Source organism: Myotis nattereri (assembly GCF_964212035.1).
Source record: "Myotis nattereri genome assembly, chromosome: 13".
NCBI lineage: Eukaryota > Metazoa > Chordata > Mammalia > Chiroptera > Vespertilionidae > Myotis > Myotis nattereri.
In genome coordinates, this window is record NC_138088.1 from 9,342,526 (window position 1) to 9,361,567 (window position 19,042).

The following is a 19,042-nucleotide window of genomic DNA, read 5'->3' on the forward strand; positions in this document are numbered from 1 at the left end:
TATCCTAGAATAGGCTTTTGTTAGGGCTTCCAGCTCCAAGTCCAGGCCATGTTAGAGAAAAATAAAAACAAAAAACAAAAACAAAAATGGAAACAAACCAGAAAAAAACACCTTGTTGTTATTGGGTCCTGAAGTTCTTAGCCAGTCTGCATTCTTACTTCTATATCTTAGTCTTTTTGTATTGTTTTATATAGCATATCTAGTGTTTTTAGGTGTATTTAGTGAGAGGAATAGGAAAAAGTAGATCTATTTTATTTTTCCACCATTAGAAGCCCATGATATATTTTTAAATAAAAAATAACATTAGAGAATAACATTAAAAAATAACATCATCTATGATATGAACCTATTTTTATGTAGACAATTTTTTAAAAATTACTGTATTATATATGGAAAATATGTTAGCTATAATGTATAAATATATAAATATATACAATATAATTTAAACACACACATATATCATTACTAAAAGTTTCCCTCTTAAATTGCAGAAAAGATAAATTGTGACATACTTTTATTTTCTATTTTTCTACTTTTCTATTTCTGTATTGTTGATTTTTTCCCTATAAACTACCTTTTTTTCTTCCTCATTTTTTTCTTTTTTCAAATTAATTAAATGTTAGTTGAACAAGTTCATATCAAAAAAGAGCTTATGCCTTGGTTACAAAAATCTAAAAGTTTGTAGATGAGTAGTTCCATTGTCTACTCTCTATGTAGCAAAAAAGTTTTCAATTAGCCTTTCAAGGTTCTCAGTACAGCTTTGTTTTCATGGATTAAAGACCTTCCATTTTGCCTAGTCTTCCACTCTCTTTAATCACAGCACCTAGTTTTCTCAATTTTAGCTGTTTTCTCATCCACTTGAAAGAGTTTTCAAATGGTGTCCTTAACAATAGGAGCAATTTTGATATCTTTCTTAGAGATAAGGTTTATCAGTAGTGTATAATTGTGCCTCTATGGAGAAAATATATATTGTCATTCAAATGTTCTTTGCATTTGAAATTAATATTATTCTTACAATTTTCTCTTGAACATTATCAGGGGATGGGGTCATATTTGACAACCTGCTGGATCTGATCTTGACAGCCAGCTGTACTTTCAGACAACTACACAGCTTCTTGCTGGATATTAGTTTTTTGTTAATTGGCTGTGAAATGCTCTCGATTCCCTTGCATCTAACACAACCTGAATTTGTTCATTGGTCTCAGTGACAATGTTTCCTGTGACTTAAACATTTCCTACATCCCAGGAGCTTACTAACTGAAATGATTTTTTGTTTTCAGATCTATTTTAATTTGTTTGTTTAGACCGTTATTAATGTAGGATTGCTGGGTATGCATTTGAAAAAAATAAAGAAAAAAGAAGGAAAAATAAAATAATTATTAGATACAGGAAAATTGAAAAGAGGAAACTGCTTAACAGTTTCTAATGAGAGATCAGTAATAATTTTGTAAAAACAAACATTTAAAAATGTCTAGGCAAGATCATAATCACATTCTCAAATTGACATATGAGGAAATACAGGAAATCTGAGAAAGGATCAATTGACACAAACTTGATAATCATATCAGAATTTTTGCATTATCTACAGTTTCCTAGAGTCTAACTGGTTTATTCATTGACCTGAGCTCCAGGAGACGCCTACAGAACAAGAAGGCTGTCAGAGCTCTCTACAGCCTTGTTTTGATACAGTGATCCAGAACTAGCCTTGGTAAATGCCTAAGCAAATGTAAACAGATGATCCTGTCCCAAAGGTATACACACACACACACACACACACACACACACACACACACACATATATATACACACACACACATTTTGCAATCAAATCAGTTTAATTTATACTTTTAATGGAGAGAGTGATGGGGATATATTCTTTAGAAAGAAGTTTACTAGCAGCTTGGGTAGCTTGGAGTTGGTCTTTGACAATTGCCTCTATTTATTCTTCTGGCAAGATCATCAACAGACCAAGAAAGCACTTGCCTTTGTTCGTTTAGCTTCTGGCAGTGGCAGAACAGTATCATCAGCAAAAGGGCCACCTTCGTACTGTCAGCACCTGCTTATGCTTCTGGGCTTCTCTTAGTTCCACAGTCTGTTGCATGTGCTCCTGCCTCTACCCAGGTCCTAGGTAATCTGTCCCTGGTGCTTAAATACCTGGCACAGGAGCTGAATAGGTATCTCCACCTGTAGAAACTCAGGCACCAACCGGAAGACCGGGTGGCTGTGGACCCACTCCAGTTGCACATCTGTGTCAGCACAGTTTTACAAACGATGTTTAGTTAGCTTGTTCTCTTTAGAAAATAAAGACATTTCCATTTTGAAAAAAGAAAATAACTTGGAAAAGAGGAATCTTATGCTTTAAAGAAAAATTTATTAATTGACATGAGTTTGGGACTAACCGACTTTTTTTATATATATAAAATTGATATAATTTATTTTCTTTAAACCAAGAGACATATGAAAACATGCTCAAAGTCACTAATCATCCGAGAGATGCAAATCAAAACAACAATGAGGTACCATCTCACACCTGTCAGACTGGCTATCATCAACAAATCAACAAATGACAAGTGCTGGAGAGGATGTGGAAAAAAAGGAGCACTCGTGCACTGCTGGTGGGAATGCAGACTGGTGCAGCCACTATGGAAGACAGTATGGAGTTTCCTTAAAAAACTGAAAATGGAACTCCCATTTGACCCTGTGATCCCACTCCTGGGAATATATCCCAAGAAACCAGAAACACCAATCAGAAAGGATATATGCACCCCTATGTTCATAGCAGCACAATTCACCATAGCTAAGATCTGGAAACAGCCTAAGTGCCCATCAGTAGATGAATGGATTAGAAAACTGTGGTACATCTACACGATGGAATACTATGCTGCTCTAAAAAGGAAGGAACTCTTACCATTTGCAACGTCATGGATGGAACTGGAGAGCATTATGCTAAGTGAAATAAGCCAGTCAATGAAGGAAAAATACCACATGATCTCACTCATTCATGGATAATAGAGACCATTATAAACTTTTGAACAATAATAGATACAGAGGCAGAGCTGCCTCAAACAGATTGTCAAACTGCAGCGGGAAGGCCGGGGAGGGTTGAGGGGCAGGAGGTAGGGGGGTAAGAGATCAACTAAAGGACTTGTATGCATGCATATAAGCATAACCAGTGGACATAAGACATTGGGGGATAGGGGAGGCTAGGGGACTGTCTAGGGCGGGGGGATAAAATGGACACATATGTAATACCCTTTGTAATACTTTAAGCTATAAATTAAAAAAATAAATTACTGATATTTATTTTGTGATATTCATGAATTTTTTAATATCACAACATGCTCGAATTCCCAATTTGATTTATTACTGTCCTCATGTTCTCCTTAACTTACAGTACTTTGTTTACATTTTCATATTTATGTCTGAGGTCAATTTCTTTCTGGTTTTGTGGAAACTTTATCAGTTTTAGGCTCTGAAGTGTTCATTACTTTGTAGAGTTATCAGTAACTTTCTTCCTGCTCCATGCCAGGAATAGATGATACGGTGTGCAATCTTCAAAGAATAACATAGAAAATTCCTCTCACACTGATGACCTTCATTGCTGTGGGTAATCTCTAACAATTTTCTTTACTTCCTCTGCCGCTCTGTTCAGGTTTTCTATCTACTGCTGGGTTACTTTTGCTGTTATTAGAGAACTTGTTTCATATGTGATTCACCTAGCACTTGAAATGGCTTTTCAAGGAAATTATCATGGCTACTCTCATTGTGTTATTGTGGTAAAACATACAAAGTATAAAATTTACCATTTTAACTACTTTTAAATGTACATTGGTCACATTAAAAACATTCACATTGATGTTCAACCATCACCACTCTCTACATCTAGAACTTTTTTATCTTTCCAAAGTGAATTTTCTCTCCCTGTCAGCCTCAGGCAGTCATCATCTACGTCTGTCTCTGAAACTTTGGCTACTCCAGTATCTCGTGTAAGTGGAATCATACAATATTAGAACATTTGTATGTGGCTTATTTCACTTAGCATGTCTTCAAGGTTCATCCACGTGGTAGCAATTATCCTTCCTTATTTAAGGCTGAATTACATCGCATTTTCCGTTTTATTTGTTCACTCATTTGTTAACGAACATCTTAGTTGTGCTCACACTTTACCTATTGTAAATAATGCTGCTAAAAACACAATGTACAAGTATTTGTTTGAGTTCCTGCTTTCGACTCTTTTGTGTATATATCCAGAAGTAGAATTCCTAGTTCATATGGTAATTTTTTTTTCTTAGAAAAACAATGTATTATGATTAAACCCAGCCGGGTGTGACCCCATTTTCCTCCCATTTGTACTTTTTTTTTTTTTTTTTTTTTGGGAAGCCTGAAAAAAAGACTTTTATAATTTATAACAATGTACAAATACTGTAGTTGCACACCAACTTGAAGAGACAGACCAAACTAATTTTAGTTCACTGTCCCCCTACACCAGGTCCCCCCAATCAGGAATCATTGGGAAGCCCAAACAGCTTCACAGTTCCTGCTTCCCGACTACTGTCACATTTGCCATCTTTGTCGTCACAAGCAAATGCCAGCAGAGGCCTTTTTGGGTGCCAAGCCACAGTGAAGGTCGGGGACTCACACTTCACCTGCCATAGCTTGTCTCCTGTCTCTACTTCAGCAATGTCAATAAAGTGATCTTCTGATGCTGAAGCCAGCATTTTGCCATCGTGGCTGAAACTGAGGGTCCTCACCGGCCAACCCAGCCTGGAAAAGCACCGAACACACACTAACTCATCCACATCCCAGAGGCTGACCAAAGCATCTGCACTTCCTACGGCAAAGTACTTCCCCGTGGGGTCAAACTTGATGCAGATGCAGTTAGAAGGGTGCGCCTTGATGGACTGCACAGGCTTCAGCTCTGGGTAGCTGAGGATGTTGATGCAACCATTGCCATCTGTCAGGAAGAACATGTCATTGTCATTGTTCCAAGAGACTTCATTGACCTCAAACTTGAACTGCTTCTCCACTTTCGAACTGTGTGTCTTGGCATCAATAAAGGTCACCATATCATCCTTGTTGCCTACGGCTATAGTCTGCCCATCAGGACTCCAACAGATATTAATGTTCTCCCCTTTAGTGTTCACAGTAGCGATGCACTTGGTAGTCCTCACATCCCAGATACGAATGCTTTTGTCTTCAGACGCTGTGACGAAGAGGTCAGGGTTACTTGGATGCCAACACAGCTGTTCCACGCTGTAGCCATGTCCGCAGTAATTGTTTTCCTTGACCAACCGGTCCTTCTCCAGCAAGAAGACGCTAGCCGTCTTGTCAAAGGACCCAGAGGCCAGACGCCGCCCGTCGCAGCTCCAGGCCACTGAGTGCACCTTCCCACGGTGCGCCGGGAACTCGTGCGTCTTGCTGTGGCTCCAGAACAGCTCCTGCATGCCCAGCACGTAGCGCATCGGGCTGCTGCTCACGGAGCACCAGTGGGCCATGGAGCCAGGCCCCATGACAGCCATGGGTACCGCCATGCCAAGCTCCCACAAAGCTGCCTACAAGACAACTCTTTTTCAAGTAATAGCTATTAAGTGCCAGGCTGTTGGGGTCCAACCCCAGCAGGTCCAGGGATTCCCAAAGGTGTGGATGGAGTCGGCAAAGAAGGAATGACACAGAGACAGCATTCAGTTGATCAGCATAGCCAGGTTCTCCCACCAGGTTATGTCTCTATTGTGCTGTTACATCTGTATTTATACCAGTTGATTTTAATCCCATCTATTCTATTCCAAAGGTTAGGGCGTTTGTTAATCTAGTTCTGTTGATTTTAATCCCATCTATTCTATTCCAAAGGTTAGGGCGTTTGTTAATCTAGTTCTGTTGAGTTTAATCCTATCAATTCTATTCCAAAGTTTAGGGCGTTTGTTAATCTAGTTCTGTTGAGTTTAATCCTGTCTAGGTTAATCTCTGTGTTCCATTATAAGGGCTATTCCAAGGTCACTGCTCTATTGATAAGCTACAAGGAAGTGACTGAAGGAGATTATCCTACCCAGTAAAGGTTATGTCCTCCCAGCCTTGCTGCTTGCCTTCCCTGGGACTGCCCTGTGTTGGTGGATCTCCAGGGGTTTAGGCTTTGGTGCTTTCCCTGGTGGCCAGACCCCTGGGTATGTGGGCCCAACAAGTCCCAAATTTATTGCAAACAGTCTTAGTCCAAGTTCTTCATAAGTAGTACATGGTATTTCAGTAACACTAGGGGGTTTCACTGATTTATTCTCTTCCTTAGTTCTGTTAATCCCTAACTCCAGGGAAAAAATTCTCACCTGGGGAAACAATCTTTCTTGGGGAGGTGGTCTTATTTAAAACACATAGCGCTAAGAGGGGGAGCAAACATATTAAGAACAGTATGTCATATATGCCAGGTCCCTTAAAACATATGCTGTGCAGATGTTTCTTCCCTGCAGCAAACATGTCAAGCAGCAAGGATGGACCGGCTTCCGGCACCAGGCATTTTCTATGTAACAAATTATTTGTTATGCAGAACCACTACCATGTAAGTCTCATTTTACAAACAAGAGCATAGATGTCAGGTGAGGGTGGGGGGTGTCAAGCAGCTTCACTGAAATCATACATATAGTAAATGTCAAAAGTTGGACGCAGGCAAGTACTCTAGGGTTAGAATCTTCCCACTGCATAAGGTGGGAGGTTAAGAACCACTCAATGTTTCTGTACCTGAAATAAATAACAAATGACATATCAATCTGGCAGCTATCAAGTGCCAACAAGACTGGAGGTACTAGGCCAAGAGAATAACTGTCCCCTCAAAGCTCGCAAGATAATGAAGAAACACTAATTTAATGGCTATTTTTAAATTTTAAAATTTTTTTTATTGCTTGAAGTATTACAAAGAGTATTACATATGTCTCCTTTTTTCCCCCCACCCTTGACAATCCTCTGGCCTCCCCGAACCCCCAGTGTCTTACGTCCATTGGTTATGCTTATATGCATGCATACAAGTCCTTCCGTTGATCTCTTACTCCCAGCCCCCCCGGCCTTCCCGAACCTTCCTGCTGTAGTTTGACAGTGTGTTCGAGGCAGCTCTGCTTCTGTATCTATTTTTGCTCATAAGTTTATAATGGTCTTTATTATCCATAAATGAGTGAGATCATGTGGTATCTTTCCTTCATTTACTGGCTTATTTCACTTAGCATAATGCTCTCCAGTTCCATCTATGCTGTTGCAAATGGTAAGAGTTCCTTATTTTTTACAGCAGTATAGTATTCCATCATGTAGATGTACCACAGTTTTCTAATCCATTCATCTACTGATGGGCACTTAGGCTGTTTCCAGATCTTAGCTATGGTGAATTGTGCTGCTATGAACATAGGGGTGCATATATCCTTTCTGATTGGTGTTTCTGGTTTCTTGGGATATATTCCTAGAAGTGGGATCACAGGGTCAAATGGGAGTTCCATTTTCAGTTTTTTAAGGAAACTCCATACTGTCTTCCATAGTGGCTGTACCAGTCTGCATTCCCACCAGCAGTGCACGAGTGTTCCTTTTTCTCCACATCCTCTCCAGCACTTGTCATTTGTGGATTTGTTGATGATAGGTGTGAAATGGTACCTCATTGTTGTTTTGATTTGCATCTCTCAGATGATTAGTGACTGAGCATGTTTTCATATGTCTCTTGGCTTTCTGAATGTCCTCTTTTGAAAGGTGTCTATTTAGGTCTTTTGCCCATTTTTTGATTGGATTGTTTATCTTCCTTTTGTTAAGTTGTATGAGTTCCCTATAAATGTTAGAGATTAAACCCTTATTGGTGATAACATTGGCAAATATGTTTTCCCATGCAGTGGGCTTTCTTGTTGTTTTGTTGATGGTTTCTTTTGCTGTGCAGAAGCTTTTTACTTTGATGTAGTCCCATTTGTTTATTTTCTCTTTAGTTTCCATTGCCCTAGGAGCTCTATCGGTGAAGAAATTGCTTCGGCATATGTCTGAGATTTTGTTGCCTTTGGATTCTTCTAGGATTTTTATGGTTTCCCCTCATACATTTAAGTCCTTTATCCATTTTGAGTTTATTTTTGTGTATGGTGTAAGTTGGTGTTCTAGTTTCATTTTCTTGCATATATCTATCCAATTTTCCCAACACCATTTATTGAAGAGACTATCTTGGCTCCATTGTATGTTCTTGCATCCTTTGTCAAATATTAATTGAGCATATTGGTTTGGGCCGATTTCTGGGCTCTCTATTCTATTCCATTGATCTATATGTCTGTTCTTGTGCCAGTACCAGGCAGTTTTGAGAACAGTGGCTTTGTAATACAGCTTGATATCTGGTATTGAGATCCCACCTACATTGTTCTTTCTCAGGATCGCTGCAGCTATTCAGGGTCTTTATATATTCCAGATGAATTTTTGGAGAGTTCGTTCTAGGTCTGTAAAATATGCCGTTGGTATTTTAATGGGAAGTGCGTTGAATTTATAGATTGCTTTGGGTAGTATGGACATTTTAATGATGTTGATTCTACCAATCCAAGAACATGGTATGTTCTTCCATCTCTTTATGTCTTCATCTATCTCTTTTTTCAACGTCCTGTAGTTTTCCGAGTAGAGGTCTTTTACCTCTTTAGTTAGGTTTATTCCTAGGTAGCTTAATTTTTTTGGCGAGATGGTAAATGGGATTATTTTTATAATCTCTCTTTCTGAAAGTTTACTATTGGTGTATAGAAATTCCATAGATGTATTGGCATTAATTTTGTATCCTGCTACATAGCCAAATTCATTTTTTAAGTCTAATAGTTTTTTGATGGAGTCTTTAGGGTTTTTTATGTGTAATATCATGTCATCTGCATATAAGGACAGTTTTACTTCTTCTTTTCCAATTTGGATGCCTTTTATTTCTTCTTCTTGTCTAATTGCAATGGCTAATACTTCCAGTACTATGTTGAACAGGAGTGGTGAGAATGGGCATCCCTGTCTTGTTCCTGTTCTTAGGGGAAATGGTGTTAGTTTTTGTCCATTGAGTGTGATGCTGGCTGTGGGTTTGTCATATATGGCTTTTATTATGTTGAGGTATGATCCTCCTGATTCCCACCTTGCTGAGAGCTTTTATCAAAAATGGGTGTTGAATTTTGTCAAATGCTTTTTCTGCATCAATTGATATGACCATGTGGTTTTTTCTTTCAATTTGTTTATGTGATGTATCACGTTTATTGATTTGCGGATATTGTACCATCCTTGCATCCCTGGGATAAATCCTACTTGGTCATGGTGTATGATCTTTCTGATGTACTGCTGGATCTGATTTGCTAAGATTTTGTTGAGGATTTTGGCATCTATGTTCATGAGGGATATTGGCCTGTAATTCTCTTTCATTGTGTTGTTTTTACCTGGTTTTGGTATTAGTGTGATGCTGGCTTCATAGAATGAGCTGGGAAGTGTTCCTTCCTCTGGAATATTTTGGAATATTCTGAGGAGGATAGGTTTTAGTTCTTCCTTGAATGTTTGGTAAAACTCCCCTGTGAAGCCATCTGGTCCTGGGCTTTTGTTTGATGGAAGCTTTTTGATGACTACTTCAATTTCTTCCATAGTTGTTGGCCTGTTGAGATTTTTAGATTCTTCCTGATTGAGTTTTGGAATGTTGTATTTTTCTAGCAATATGCCCATTTCCTCCAGGTTGTCTAGTTTGTTGGAGTAAAATTGTCCATAGTATTTTTTAACAATCATTTGTATTTCTGTGGGGTCTGTTGTTATTTCTCCTCTTTCATTTCTGATTTTGTTTATTTGTGTCCTCTCTCTTTGTTTCTTGGTGAGCCTGGCTAGAGGTTCATCAATCTTGTTTATCCTTTCAAAGAACCAGCTCTTGGTTTCATTGATTTTCTGTATTGTTTTTTTTTTAATCTCTATGTCATTTATTTCTGCTCTAATCTTTATTATCTCCTTCCTTCTGCTCACTCTGGGCTTTTCTTGCTACTCTCTTTCTAACACTTTGAGATGTAGATTTAGATGATTTACTATCGTTTTTTCCTGTTTTTTGAGATAGGCCTGTAGAGCTATAAACTTCCCTCTCAGGACTGCTTTCATTGTGTCCCATAGGTTTTGGATTGTTGTGTTTTTATTGTCATTAGTTTCCAGGATGTTTTTAATTTCTTCTTTGATCTCATTGGTAACCCAATCAATATTTAATAACATGCTATTCAACTTCCAAGTGTTTGAGTATTTTGAGTTGTTTTTATGTAGTTTATTTCTAATATTATGGCCTTGTGGTCTGAGAAGATGCTCGGTATGATTTCAATCTTCTTGAATTTGGGGAAACTTTGTTCGTGACCCAATATGTGGTCTATTTTTGAATATGTCCCATGAGCACTTGAGAAGAACGTGTATTTCATGGCTTTGGGGTGAAATGTTTTGAAGATGTCAATTAGGTCCATCTGATCTAGTGAGTCATTTAGGATTGCTGTTTCTTTGCCGATTTTTTGTCTGGAGGATTTATCCAGTGATGTCAGTGGTGTATTAAAGTCCCCTACTATGATTGTATTATTGTCGATCTCTCCCTTGATATCTTCCAGCAGTTTTTTTATGTATTTGGGTGCTCCTGCATTGGGTGCATATATGTTTATCAGGGTTATATCCTCTTGTTGTATTGATTCCTTTAATATTGTGAAGTGGCCTCCCTTATCTCTTGTTATGGCCTTTACTTTGAGGTCTGTTTTGTCCAATATAAGTATTGCTACCCCAGCTTTTTTTTTCATTTCCATTTGCCTGAAATATATTTTTCTATCCCTTCACTTTCAGTTTGTGTGAGTCCCTTCTTCTGAGGTGGGTCTCTTGTATACAGAAAATGTATGGTCCTATTTTTTTATCCATTCAGCCACTCGATGTCTTTTGATTGGAGCATTTAGTCCATTTACGTTTAAAGTTATTATTGAAAGGTACTTGTTTGTAGCCATTTCTATTTTTTGTGGCTGTTTACTTTCTGAGCTTTTTTATTTCTTCTTTTTTACCCCAGTCCCTTTAGCATTTCTTGCATTGCTGGCTTGGTGGTGATAAACTCCCTTAGCCTTTTTTTGTCTGTGAAGCTTCTTATTTCCCCTTCAATTTTGAATGATAGCCTTGCTGGATAGAGTATTCTTGGATTCAGTTCTTTGCTTTGCACCACTTTGTAAATATCCGTCCATTCTTTTCTGGCCTGATGTGTTTCTGTTGAGAAATCATTTGAAAATCTAATGGGAGATCCCTTGTATGTAACTTTCCATCTCTCTCTTGCAGCCTGTAAGATTCTCTCTTTGTCCTGAACATTTGCCATGGTAATTATGATGTGTCTTGGTGTGGGTCTTTTTGGGTTCACCTTATTTGGGACTCTCTGGGCTTGTGTGACTTTTTTCTTCCCCACCTCAGGGAAGTTTTCTGATATTATTTCTTCAAATAGGTTTTCTAAGTCTTGTTCCTCTTTCTGTTGTTCTGGCACCCCTGTTATTCATATGTTGTTTCATTTCATGTTGTCCCATAGCTCCCTTAGGCTCTCCTCCTGTCTTGTAATTTTTTTCTCCAATTGCAGTTCAGTTTGGGTGTGTTTTGTTTCTCTGTCTTCTAATTCGCTAATTCAGTCCTCCGCTTCTCCTAGTCTACTGTTGAAACTTTGAATGGTGTTTTTTATTGCAGCTATATCACTCTTCATTTCTTCTTGGTTCTTACATAATTTATTGATTTTTTTCATCTGTTTCTTGCTTCTTGCAGAAGTGGTTGATTTTTTCCTCCATCTGGTTTATGCATTCTAGGACCCTTAATCTGAATTCTTTTTCTGTCATGCTGCATGCCTCAGTTTCACTTAGTTGCTTTTCTGGCGAGTCCTCCTTTTCTTTCCTTTGGGGTTTCTTTGTCTACCCATGTTTGATCTCACTGACATATCTAGATGTTGAGTTCTTTAGGGGCTACTCCTTGGGTGGCAGTGGCTCCTCAGGCTGTGGTTGCTCCTCTGGCAGTTGTTGTAGCAGCTGCTCCTCAGTTGGCGGGAGCTCCTGTGGTGGGTGCTGTTCACCGCTGTGGTGGCTCCTCTGGCTGGTGCGGGGAGGCTTCACACACAGCTGCTGTTCCTCAGACAGAGGATGTGCTGATCACAAGGCTGCTGTCCTTGGATGGGGCAGGCTACACACGCAGCTGCTACTCCTTGAACTGGGGTAGACTGCTCACATGGCTGCTGATCCTTGGATGGGGGCTGGCTGCACACAGCTGTTGTTCCTCTGATGTGGTGGGCTGCTGTGGGGCTACTGCTCCTAGGACTGGCTGCTTCTCATCAGACAGGTGCAGGCTGTTGTGGCTCTGCTCCTCAGACCGGTGTGTGCTGCATAGAGCTGCCACTCCTTGGATGTGGGCAGTCTGCTCTTGTGGTTGCTGTTCCCCGGACCAGGGTGGGCTGCCGCTGCTCCTCGAATGGGGCCGGGTCGCTCGAAGAACTGCTGCTCCTCGGATGGTGGTGGGCTACTCATACAGCTGCTGTTCCTTGGATTGGGCAGGCTGCTCATGTGGCTGCTAGAGACTTCTCCGACTCATTGAGGGTGTGTGGGGCTGGTGGACAGCCTCATATGGTAATTTTATGTTTAAATTTTTTTTGAGGAATTGCCATACTATTTTAGAATGAGAAAAGGAAGACAAAGAGAAGTTAAATGACTTGCAAGGTTTCCCCCAGTCAATAAGTGGTAAAATCAAGATTCTCATTTCTGCCTTTTACTCTAAAGCTCCACGAGATTAAATTGTAAGTTACCTTGCAAACAATCAAGGCAAAGGGCAAACGTTTCTTTTTTATTGTTTGATTAGCTCTATAAATAAAAATTAGCCACCATATTTATACGTGGAAATCTGCTTACACACACATTTCCACAGCTTCTTCACTTTGGACCTCTCTTCCCAAGCGAAGACTGGTACTTGTCCTGAGATGCCGAGAAGCCCAGCTGTAAATATTTATGTAACTATTTGCAACGTGTGCACCTCACCAGAAAGCCTTTTCCTGCGTATGGTTTAATTACACAGGCAGATGAGCCCATGAAATATTTAAGGCTCCTGAATAAACTCTTCAAGAAATCCTTTCTAAACCAGTGAGAAGATGTTAGAAGCTCTATCCCGAGTGTAAGAGAGGAAGATGGGGAAGAGTCTGAAAATTCATAGCAGGAACACCATGGCCACATCAGCAGGAAGGTGAGCATGAGGACTCAGAGGAAAAATCCTCAGTCGACCTCCCCAGCCTCCACACTCCAGAGGCCTGGGCTCATTTAGGTTGCAAACAGCACTTTGCATGGGTTCCTGGGATTAAATTGCATTAAAACATACTTGAAAGTCAGTTTAGCAAGATCTAGCTAGTCTGTCCTTTTTGCTCAAATGCTTCCAGGGGTCATATTAAGCTTAATCCCATACCCCCCCCCCTTTTTTTTTTGCTAAATGCTTTGTTTTAGACTCTGATCACTTACATTTAATTTTAGAGTAGAAAATAAAAATTGCTCTAATAAAAGCAAAAGCAAGGATGCAGTAATAACAATAATAATGATGACTATTATTGAACTTTCAAAATGTGCCTGGTACTATGCTAACTTCTTTTCCATAAATTTCCATTTTTGGTCCTCACCCTGACATAGGGACCACTTTTACTCCAACTTTCCTATGAGGAAACCAAGGCTCAACCTCACATACAAAGTAATTGATGGTGTTGAATTTTATCTGAGCCCTTCACTCCTGGAAAATGGCACAGGTTAAGAAATCTCCCCGTTCTTTTGTGTTCCAGGAAATGGTCTCCTGTGAGGAACACCTTCCTCTCTACTTAAAAAAGACTCATAGGTGGCCTCCTTGTTTACCTATGATGAGGCCAGACAGGACCCTCCAAATTCCCGTTCTTATCCCATAAATGATTAACTGAGATGTTGGTACCTATATGGACAAAAATACCTGCTGCCAGGACTTGAACAAACTTAGGTATGCTTCTCTCCTTCCCTGAATTTTGAAATACCCTCAACCTGAGCTAGAATACAACTCTTTTTCATTGGCCCCTCCAAGGACCATGACTCTGCTACTGGCAACCATTCACTTCTCTCCCCACATGCTGTTTTTTCTGTCCTTTTCTCCTCCCTGTATAAGAAAAGTCCTGTCTGGCTAAGCTTGTAGGTCTCATGGTGGAGCCTTCTCCCTGTTTTGGTAGCCCCTCTCCTCCTACTGCAATAGTCCCTTTCCTTCTTGCAATAAACCTTTGGAATAAAGCCTATCTTTACCTAAGTACAGATTTATTTTTATTTTTTATTTTACTTTTTAAAATATATATTTCTTTATTGATTTCAGAGAGGAAGGGAGAGGGAGAGAGAGATAGAAACATCAATGATGAGAGAGAATCATTGTTCGGCTGCCTCCTGCACACCCCCTACTGGGGATTGAGCCCGCAAACCAAGTATGTGCCCTGGGCCAGAGTCGAACCTGGGACCCTTCAGTCTGCAGGCTGATGCTCTATCCACTGAGCCAAGCCGGCTAGGGACAGATTTATTTTTATTTCATGAAAATGACATGGTCTTGGCATTGAATCCAGGTTAGTGTTTTCTGAAGTAATGTATTGTAAATGTTAGTTAGACTTAAATGACTGTGCTTGGTGAGAATTTCTTTCTTTGTCCTCAGATCCATATTTCTATAATTAGCTCCAGACCTTAAATGGTCAGTCCTCATTGCTTTCATAGTGCTGCTTAAGTCAGCACTCAAAAATGCCCTCTGGATCCTGGTGAATTAGGCCACAGTCACTAGATAAATAGGGGTCCAGAAATACACCAACATGCTGCTATTGTCAGCCACTCTGGAGACCATTGTTAGTGCTAGGCCATGAATCTGGCTAGTCTACAGATATGCTTGTGAACCTGCACTTAGCACTGGCATTAGAATATGCTGTTACCAACTGAAATGCCCAAGGACCAAGTTTGGTGTTTTTTTTTTTTTTCCCCAAGTCAGAACGCAGACTTCCTGCCTAAGTCTGGCTGTAGAACTCCTCAAATGATAGCTTCATCCCCAAATTGGCTCCAATGCCCAGTGCTGTAGCACCACTTTAGCACCAATGCCCAGTGGACCAGGAGAGACCTGGGGCGGAACAGAGGCCACAAGTATAGGGGGCATCGTGGCTGAAGACAATAGTGATGTCGGTGTCATCAGCAGTGGGTGTAGCATAAAAGTCATCCTCCTGGGTTACCTCAGATTCATCTGAGTACACACTAGCACAGGAGGCCTGGTGGTCAGGCCGGAGAAGGGTCAGTGATGACCTTGAGTGCTGCAAGGAATGAGTTACCTCTTTGGTTTACCTTGTGTCTGGGGATGTGTAAACCTTACCTTACCCCAAACACCTTATGAGGAAAGGTTGGAGAGGGAGGATGCATTTGAAAGAGGAGACACAGATCTAATAAGGAATCAGGGAATTTTAACTTGAATAATTTATATCAAAAAGAGAATATTCTGCATGTAAAGGGACCAAGACAACTTTCATCACATTCTAAACCCAACCTCCATTCAGCTGCACTGAAATCTTCAGCACAAGAAAACTATGTAGCTCTTGGTATGCACATGTGAGCACTGGCTCTGGAATTCTGCCATCACCATGGCTGTGTCTCTGGTTGGAACCACAAACAGGAAAGAACTTAGTAGGTGGGTGTGTCCTGAAGAAGTGAGAGAGGCGAAGAGTCAGTGAAGCTTGAGAGGAAAGGTCATTTCAGGCAGATGGAAAGTAAGTGCAAGGTCCCTGGGGAGGGAAGGCAGAGAACAGGGAAGGAGTGGAAAGAAGGCCAGTGTGGTCCTGAGGTGGGGAAGGAACTGCCATGTGTGCCTGTGAGTGTGCGGGGAGGGAGAAAGCAGGTCAGGGTGATGTCGAAGTGCATGGCAGAAAGCCATTGTGAATAATTGTGAATAAGTGTAAGTTTACAATTGTCCATGGTCTGCCATTTGATTTTTTTCTCATTGAGTTTTATTATAAACAGAACAAGAAATAGGCTTTGTATACATTTAAATAGAGGCAATTTCTAATTTTCCATATTTGTAAATTTGTAGCTGATTTGATGCTTCAGCTTTCTTTTCCTGGACATGTCCACAGCTTTATCATGGTGACATTCATGTTGCACTGAGGGAAGTCTGTTAGGTCTGGAGAGCATCTCTAAAGTCAGGAGCCAAGGATGCGAACCACAGTCACCACATCCACTGCCCCTTACGGAGTTCAAACACTTGCCCAGGCAGAATTGAAATGTGAAAGGGAGGGGAGAAGAGAACTTGCTTTCCCTACATCAGCCTGATATGCAATGAAGCGCTGCCAAGCTCTAAAGATCATTTTCCACCCACTGTCCCCTGGGGACCTGATAACTGCCTGGACTCTGGGGATTTTCTAATCTCGTGTCATCTCTTGTGTCAGCAGCAGTTGCATCTGATAGGTTACCTTCTGTCCCACAAGTACTTCCTGTACAGACCCTCCCTGCCCTCAGTCAGGACTCCAGCCCACCCTCCTTTCCCTGTCCTTCCCAGCTTCCTCTGCATTTCAGAGGAGGGGTGCACAGAGCTCTCCAAGGAGCTTCTCTGGAATGATGAAGTGTGAAAACTGATGCCAGTGCCATTCGCAACCTCACACAGGGGCCCTGGCTTCCAAGGCAGCAAAGGTAAGAACCCTTGTCTCTAGGAATGACCACACCTTGTCTCTAGGAATGTCACCGTCAAGGTCCTGGTAGGCAGGTTGATGCAGAGTTGCCTGTGCTTCCTACGAAGGTTGGCGATCCACGTTCACAAACACCAACTCTGGAAAGAGAGATTGATAGGAGACTAGCTTGATAGTAGGGAGCTGAGGGATGGGAAGCAAAGGGCCAGGATCCTGCCTGTAATGAGCCTGTCACAAACTGATGCTAGAAAGTCCAGCTACAGGGTGTAAGGAAAAAATCAGTTAAAGGGCAAGTCTGAAGGCACTGCAGGTAACAATGTGGAGCGAGAGGCCAGCAGGACACAGGCAGCTGGGTAGACCTGAGGAAGCAGCCAGGCAGTGGTCTTGGGGGACCTGGATGTTGTGATGTGCAAGCGCCCAGGCCTCCCCAGGAGGTTTTGGAGAACCAGACGCTCCCAGGGAGTGGGGGCGATGGGAGTTGGGGCACAGCTGGTAGCTGTTTTAGAAGAGCAGGGCCACTGCCAGAGATTGTAAAGTGAAACAGGAGGGGTCACAAGATCCTGGTTGGTCTGAATTAAGTTTAACATTCTCCTCCCTTTGCTTTTCTCTACAGGGAATCTCTAAGCACAAAGTGTTCTACTAACAATACTCATTCACTTACTTCTTAGCCTTCTGTGCTCAGTGGGGCCTCTACAGCTTATAAAATTGCAGAGAATTGAGAATCCCCCCAAGCTCAATGGCCTGCACTACAGTTCCAGGATAAATGCCTAGAACAGCTGACAGTGCACAGTCGCATTTCAGCCTGATAGGGGGGTTTAACAGAGTGCAATGATACAATTCTCCATCCATTTTTCAAGTTACCAGCCAGTTCCATTTCAGAGCAAGAAAAACAATAATAAATAGTGAGCCTAACCAGGTTTACCCAGAGATCTTAATAAATAAAAGCGGGCTGGATCACAACATATGAGTGCCGGTTTGGAGTCCGTTATGACAGACTGTTTGTTTCCATGAAATATAAGATGTGCATTAGAAACATGAGACTGCTGGAGCCAGCAGAGAACTGTGACTTAGCGGGGCCATTCGTCTGGCTTCAAATCCCAACCCTTCGCTTTGGGAGCTGTGTGACTCTGGGGACATCATTTAACCTATTCCTTTGTGTATTGATTTGTAAAGTGGGCACAATAATGATAACTATATCTTAGAGTTGCTCTAAGGTACAAGATATACCTATAACAAGAGCTCAATCAGAGAATGCCAAGACCAAGAAGGTCTTGACAACCAGAAGTAGGATTGGAGTGGGCAGGCTCTAAGCATGAAGTGGGTCTTGTGTTGGAAGGTTCTCTTGACCATGAGGAAAGTTGGAGAACTGGGAAAAAGCTCATTGTTAGCTGAGGCTCTGTGTATGCAAGTGGGGCTAGAACCGAGAAGGAAGGGACACAGGAAGTTCAGGTGATTCTTGGCCATCAAAGTTTCCGTCTCAGGAGACAGTGAGATCATCTAGAGCCTGTGCGTCTAGAATAGAAACAAGGTGAGATATGGTCAAAAAAGTTTTATAAGGTGAGCCAAAGGGTTGGAGCACTTTGCCCATTCTCTGCTTTTGGTCACCTTTAGAATTTAAGAAAGTCCTATGAAAATGCCAGAGCATCTCATCTCCACCACGGGGTCCCCCAGCCCCCTGAGTCAGAGCTCCGAAGGCACAGCAGTGCAACCAGGAAGCAAAGGGTGGTAGGTGTAGGTGGCATCATCAGTCAGAGGGACAGACCACTCCCAAGTGGGAGGTAAGCACCACAAGGGCAGAGCTCATCCCTCACTCCTTCCCTAGAGATTCTTTTTCACTCTTTCCCTAGGGATTCTTTTTCAAGGGCTCCCATGGGTGGACAGGTTAGGCAGAGCTTCACCAGCTGCTTTGCAAAGTAATTTCAAAAATAAATTGACTAACTTTTGTACTCAATCAGCACTCTTCACAGTTCGCCAGGTCAAGCAAGAGCCCCCCTTCCCCGGCTTTCAGCACCTGAGAGATGCTACTGTATTACTTACATTTTCAACATTCCCCCAGAAATGTTAAACTGGTCATTTCCCTCATTCTCTTTTCACATGCAACTCTTCTGGTTATGGGATGGTTGTTTGTTGAATCAAGGGAGTCCTAACTCCCGGGAAATGTGTGTCTCTCCAGGCCCTATTCATGGAAAAGAAAACTAGCTATTGCATTAGGAGGTAAAAAGTCATGGAAACATATTGAGAAATATCAGAAACTACCAGAAATGTGCAGAGATCCAGGAAAGTTGTAAAAGGTATGAAGTTAGCCCACCAAATACTTTCAGAAATTTCAAAACTTCTAGGGAGCCTTGACTGAGAGAAACTAGCTGATGGGGGAGGGCTCAGGGGGACTGAGGTGAGAGAGGA

The 19,042-nt window shown here is 41.3% G+C and overlaps 1 protein-coding gene across 1 annotated transcript; it reads right to left on the reverse strand.

The window, feature by feature from the left end:
* Window positions 1-4,380: 4,380 nt before the first annotated feature.
* LOC308528708 (THO complex subunit 3-like) lies at window positions 4,381-6,412 on the reverse strand. Its single transcript, XM_081104467.1, has one exon. The coding sequence runs from the start codon at window positions 5,529-5,531 to the stop codon at window positions 4,500-4,502; it is 1,032 nt and encodes a 343-aa protein (XP_080960593.1). The 5' UTR covers window positions 5,532-6,412; the 3' UTR covers window positions 4,381-4,499.
* Between the last annotated feature and the right edge of the window lie 12,630 nt (window positions 6,413-19,042).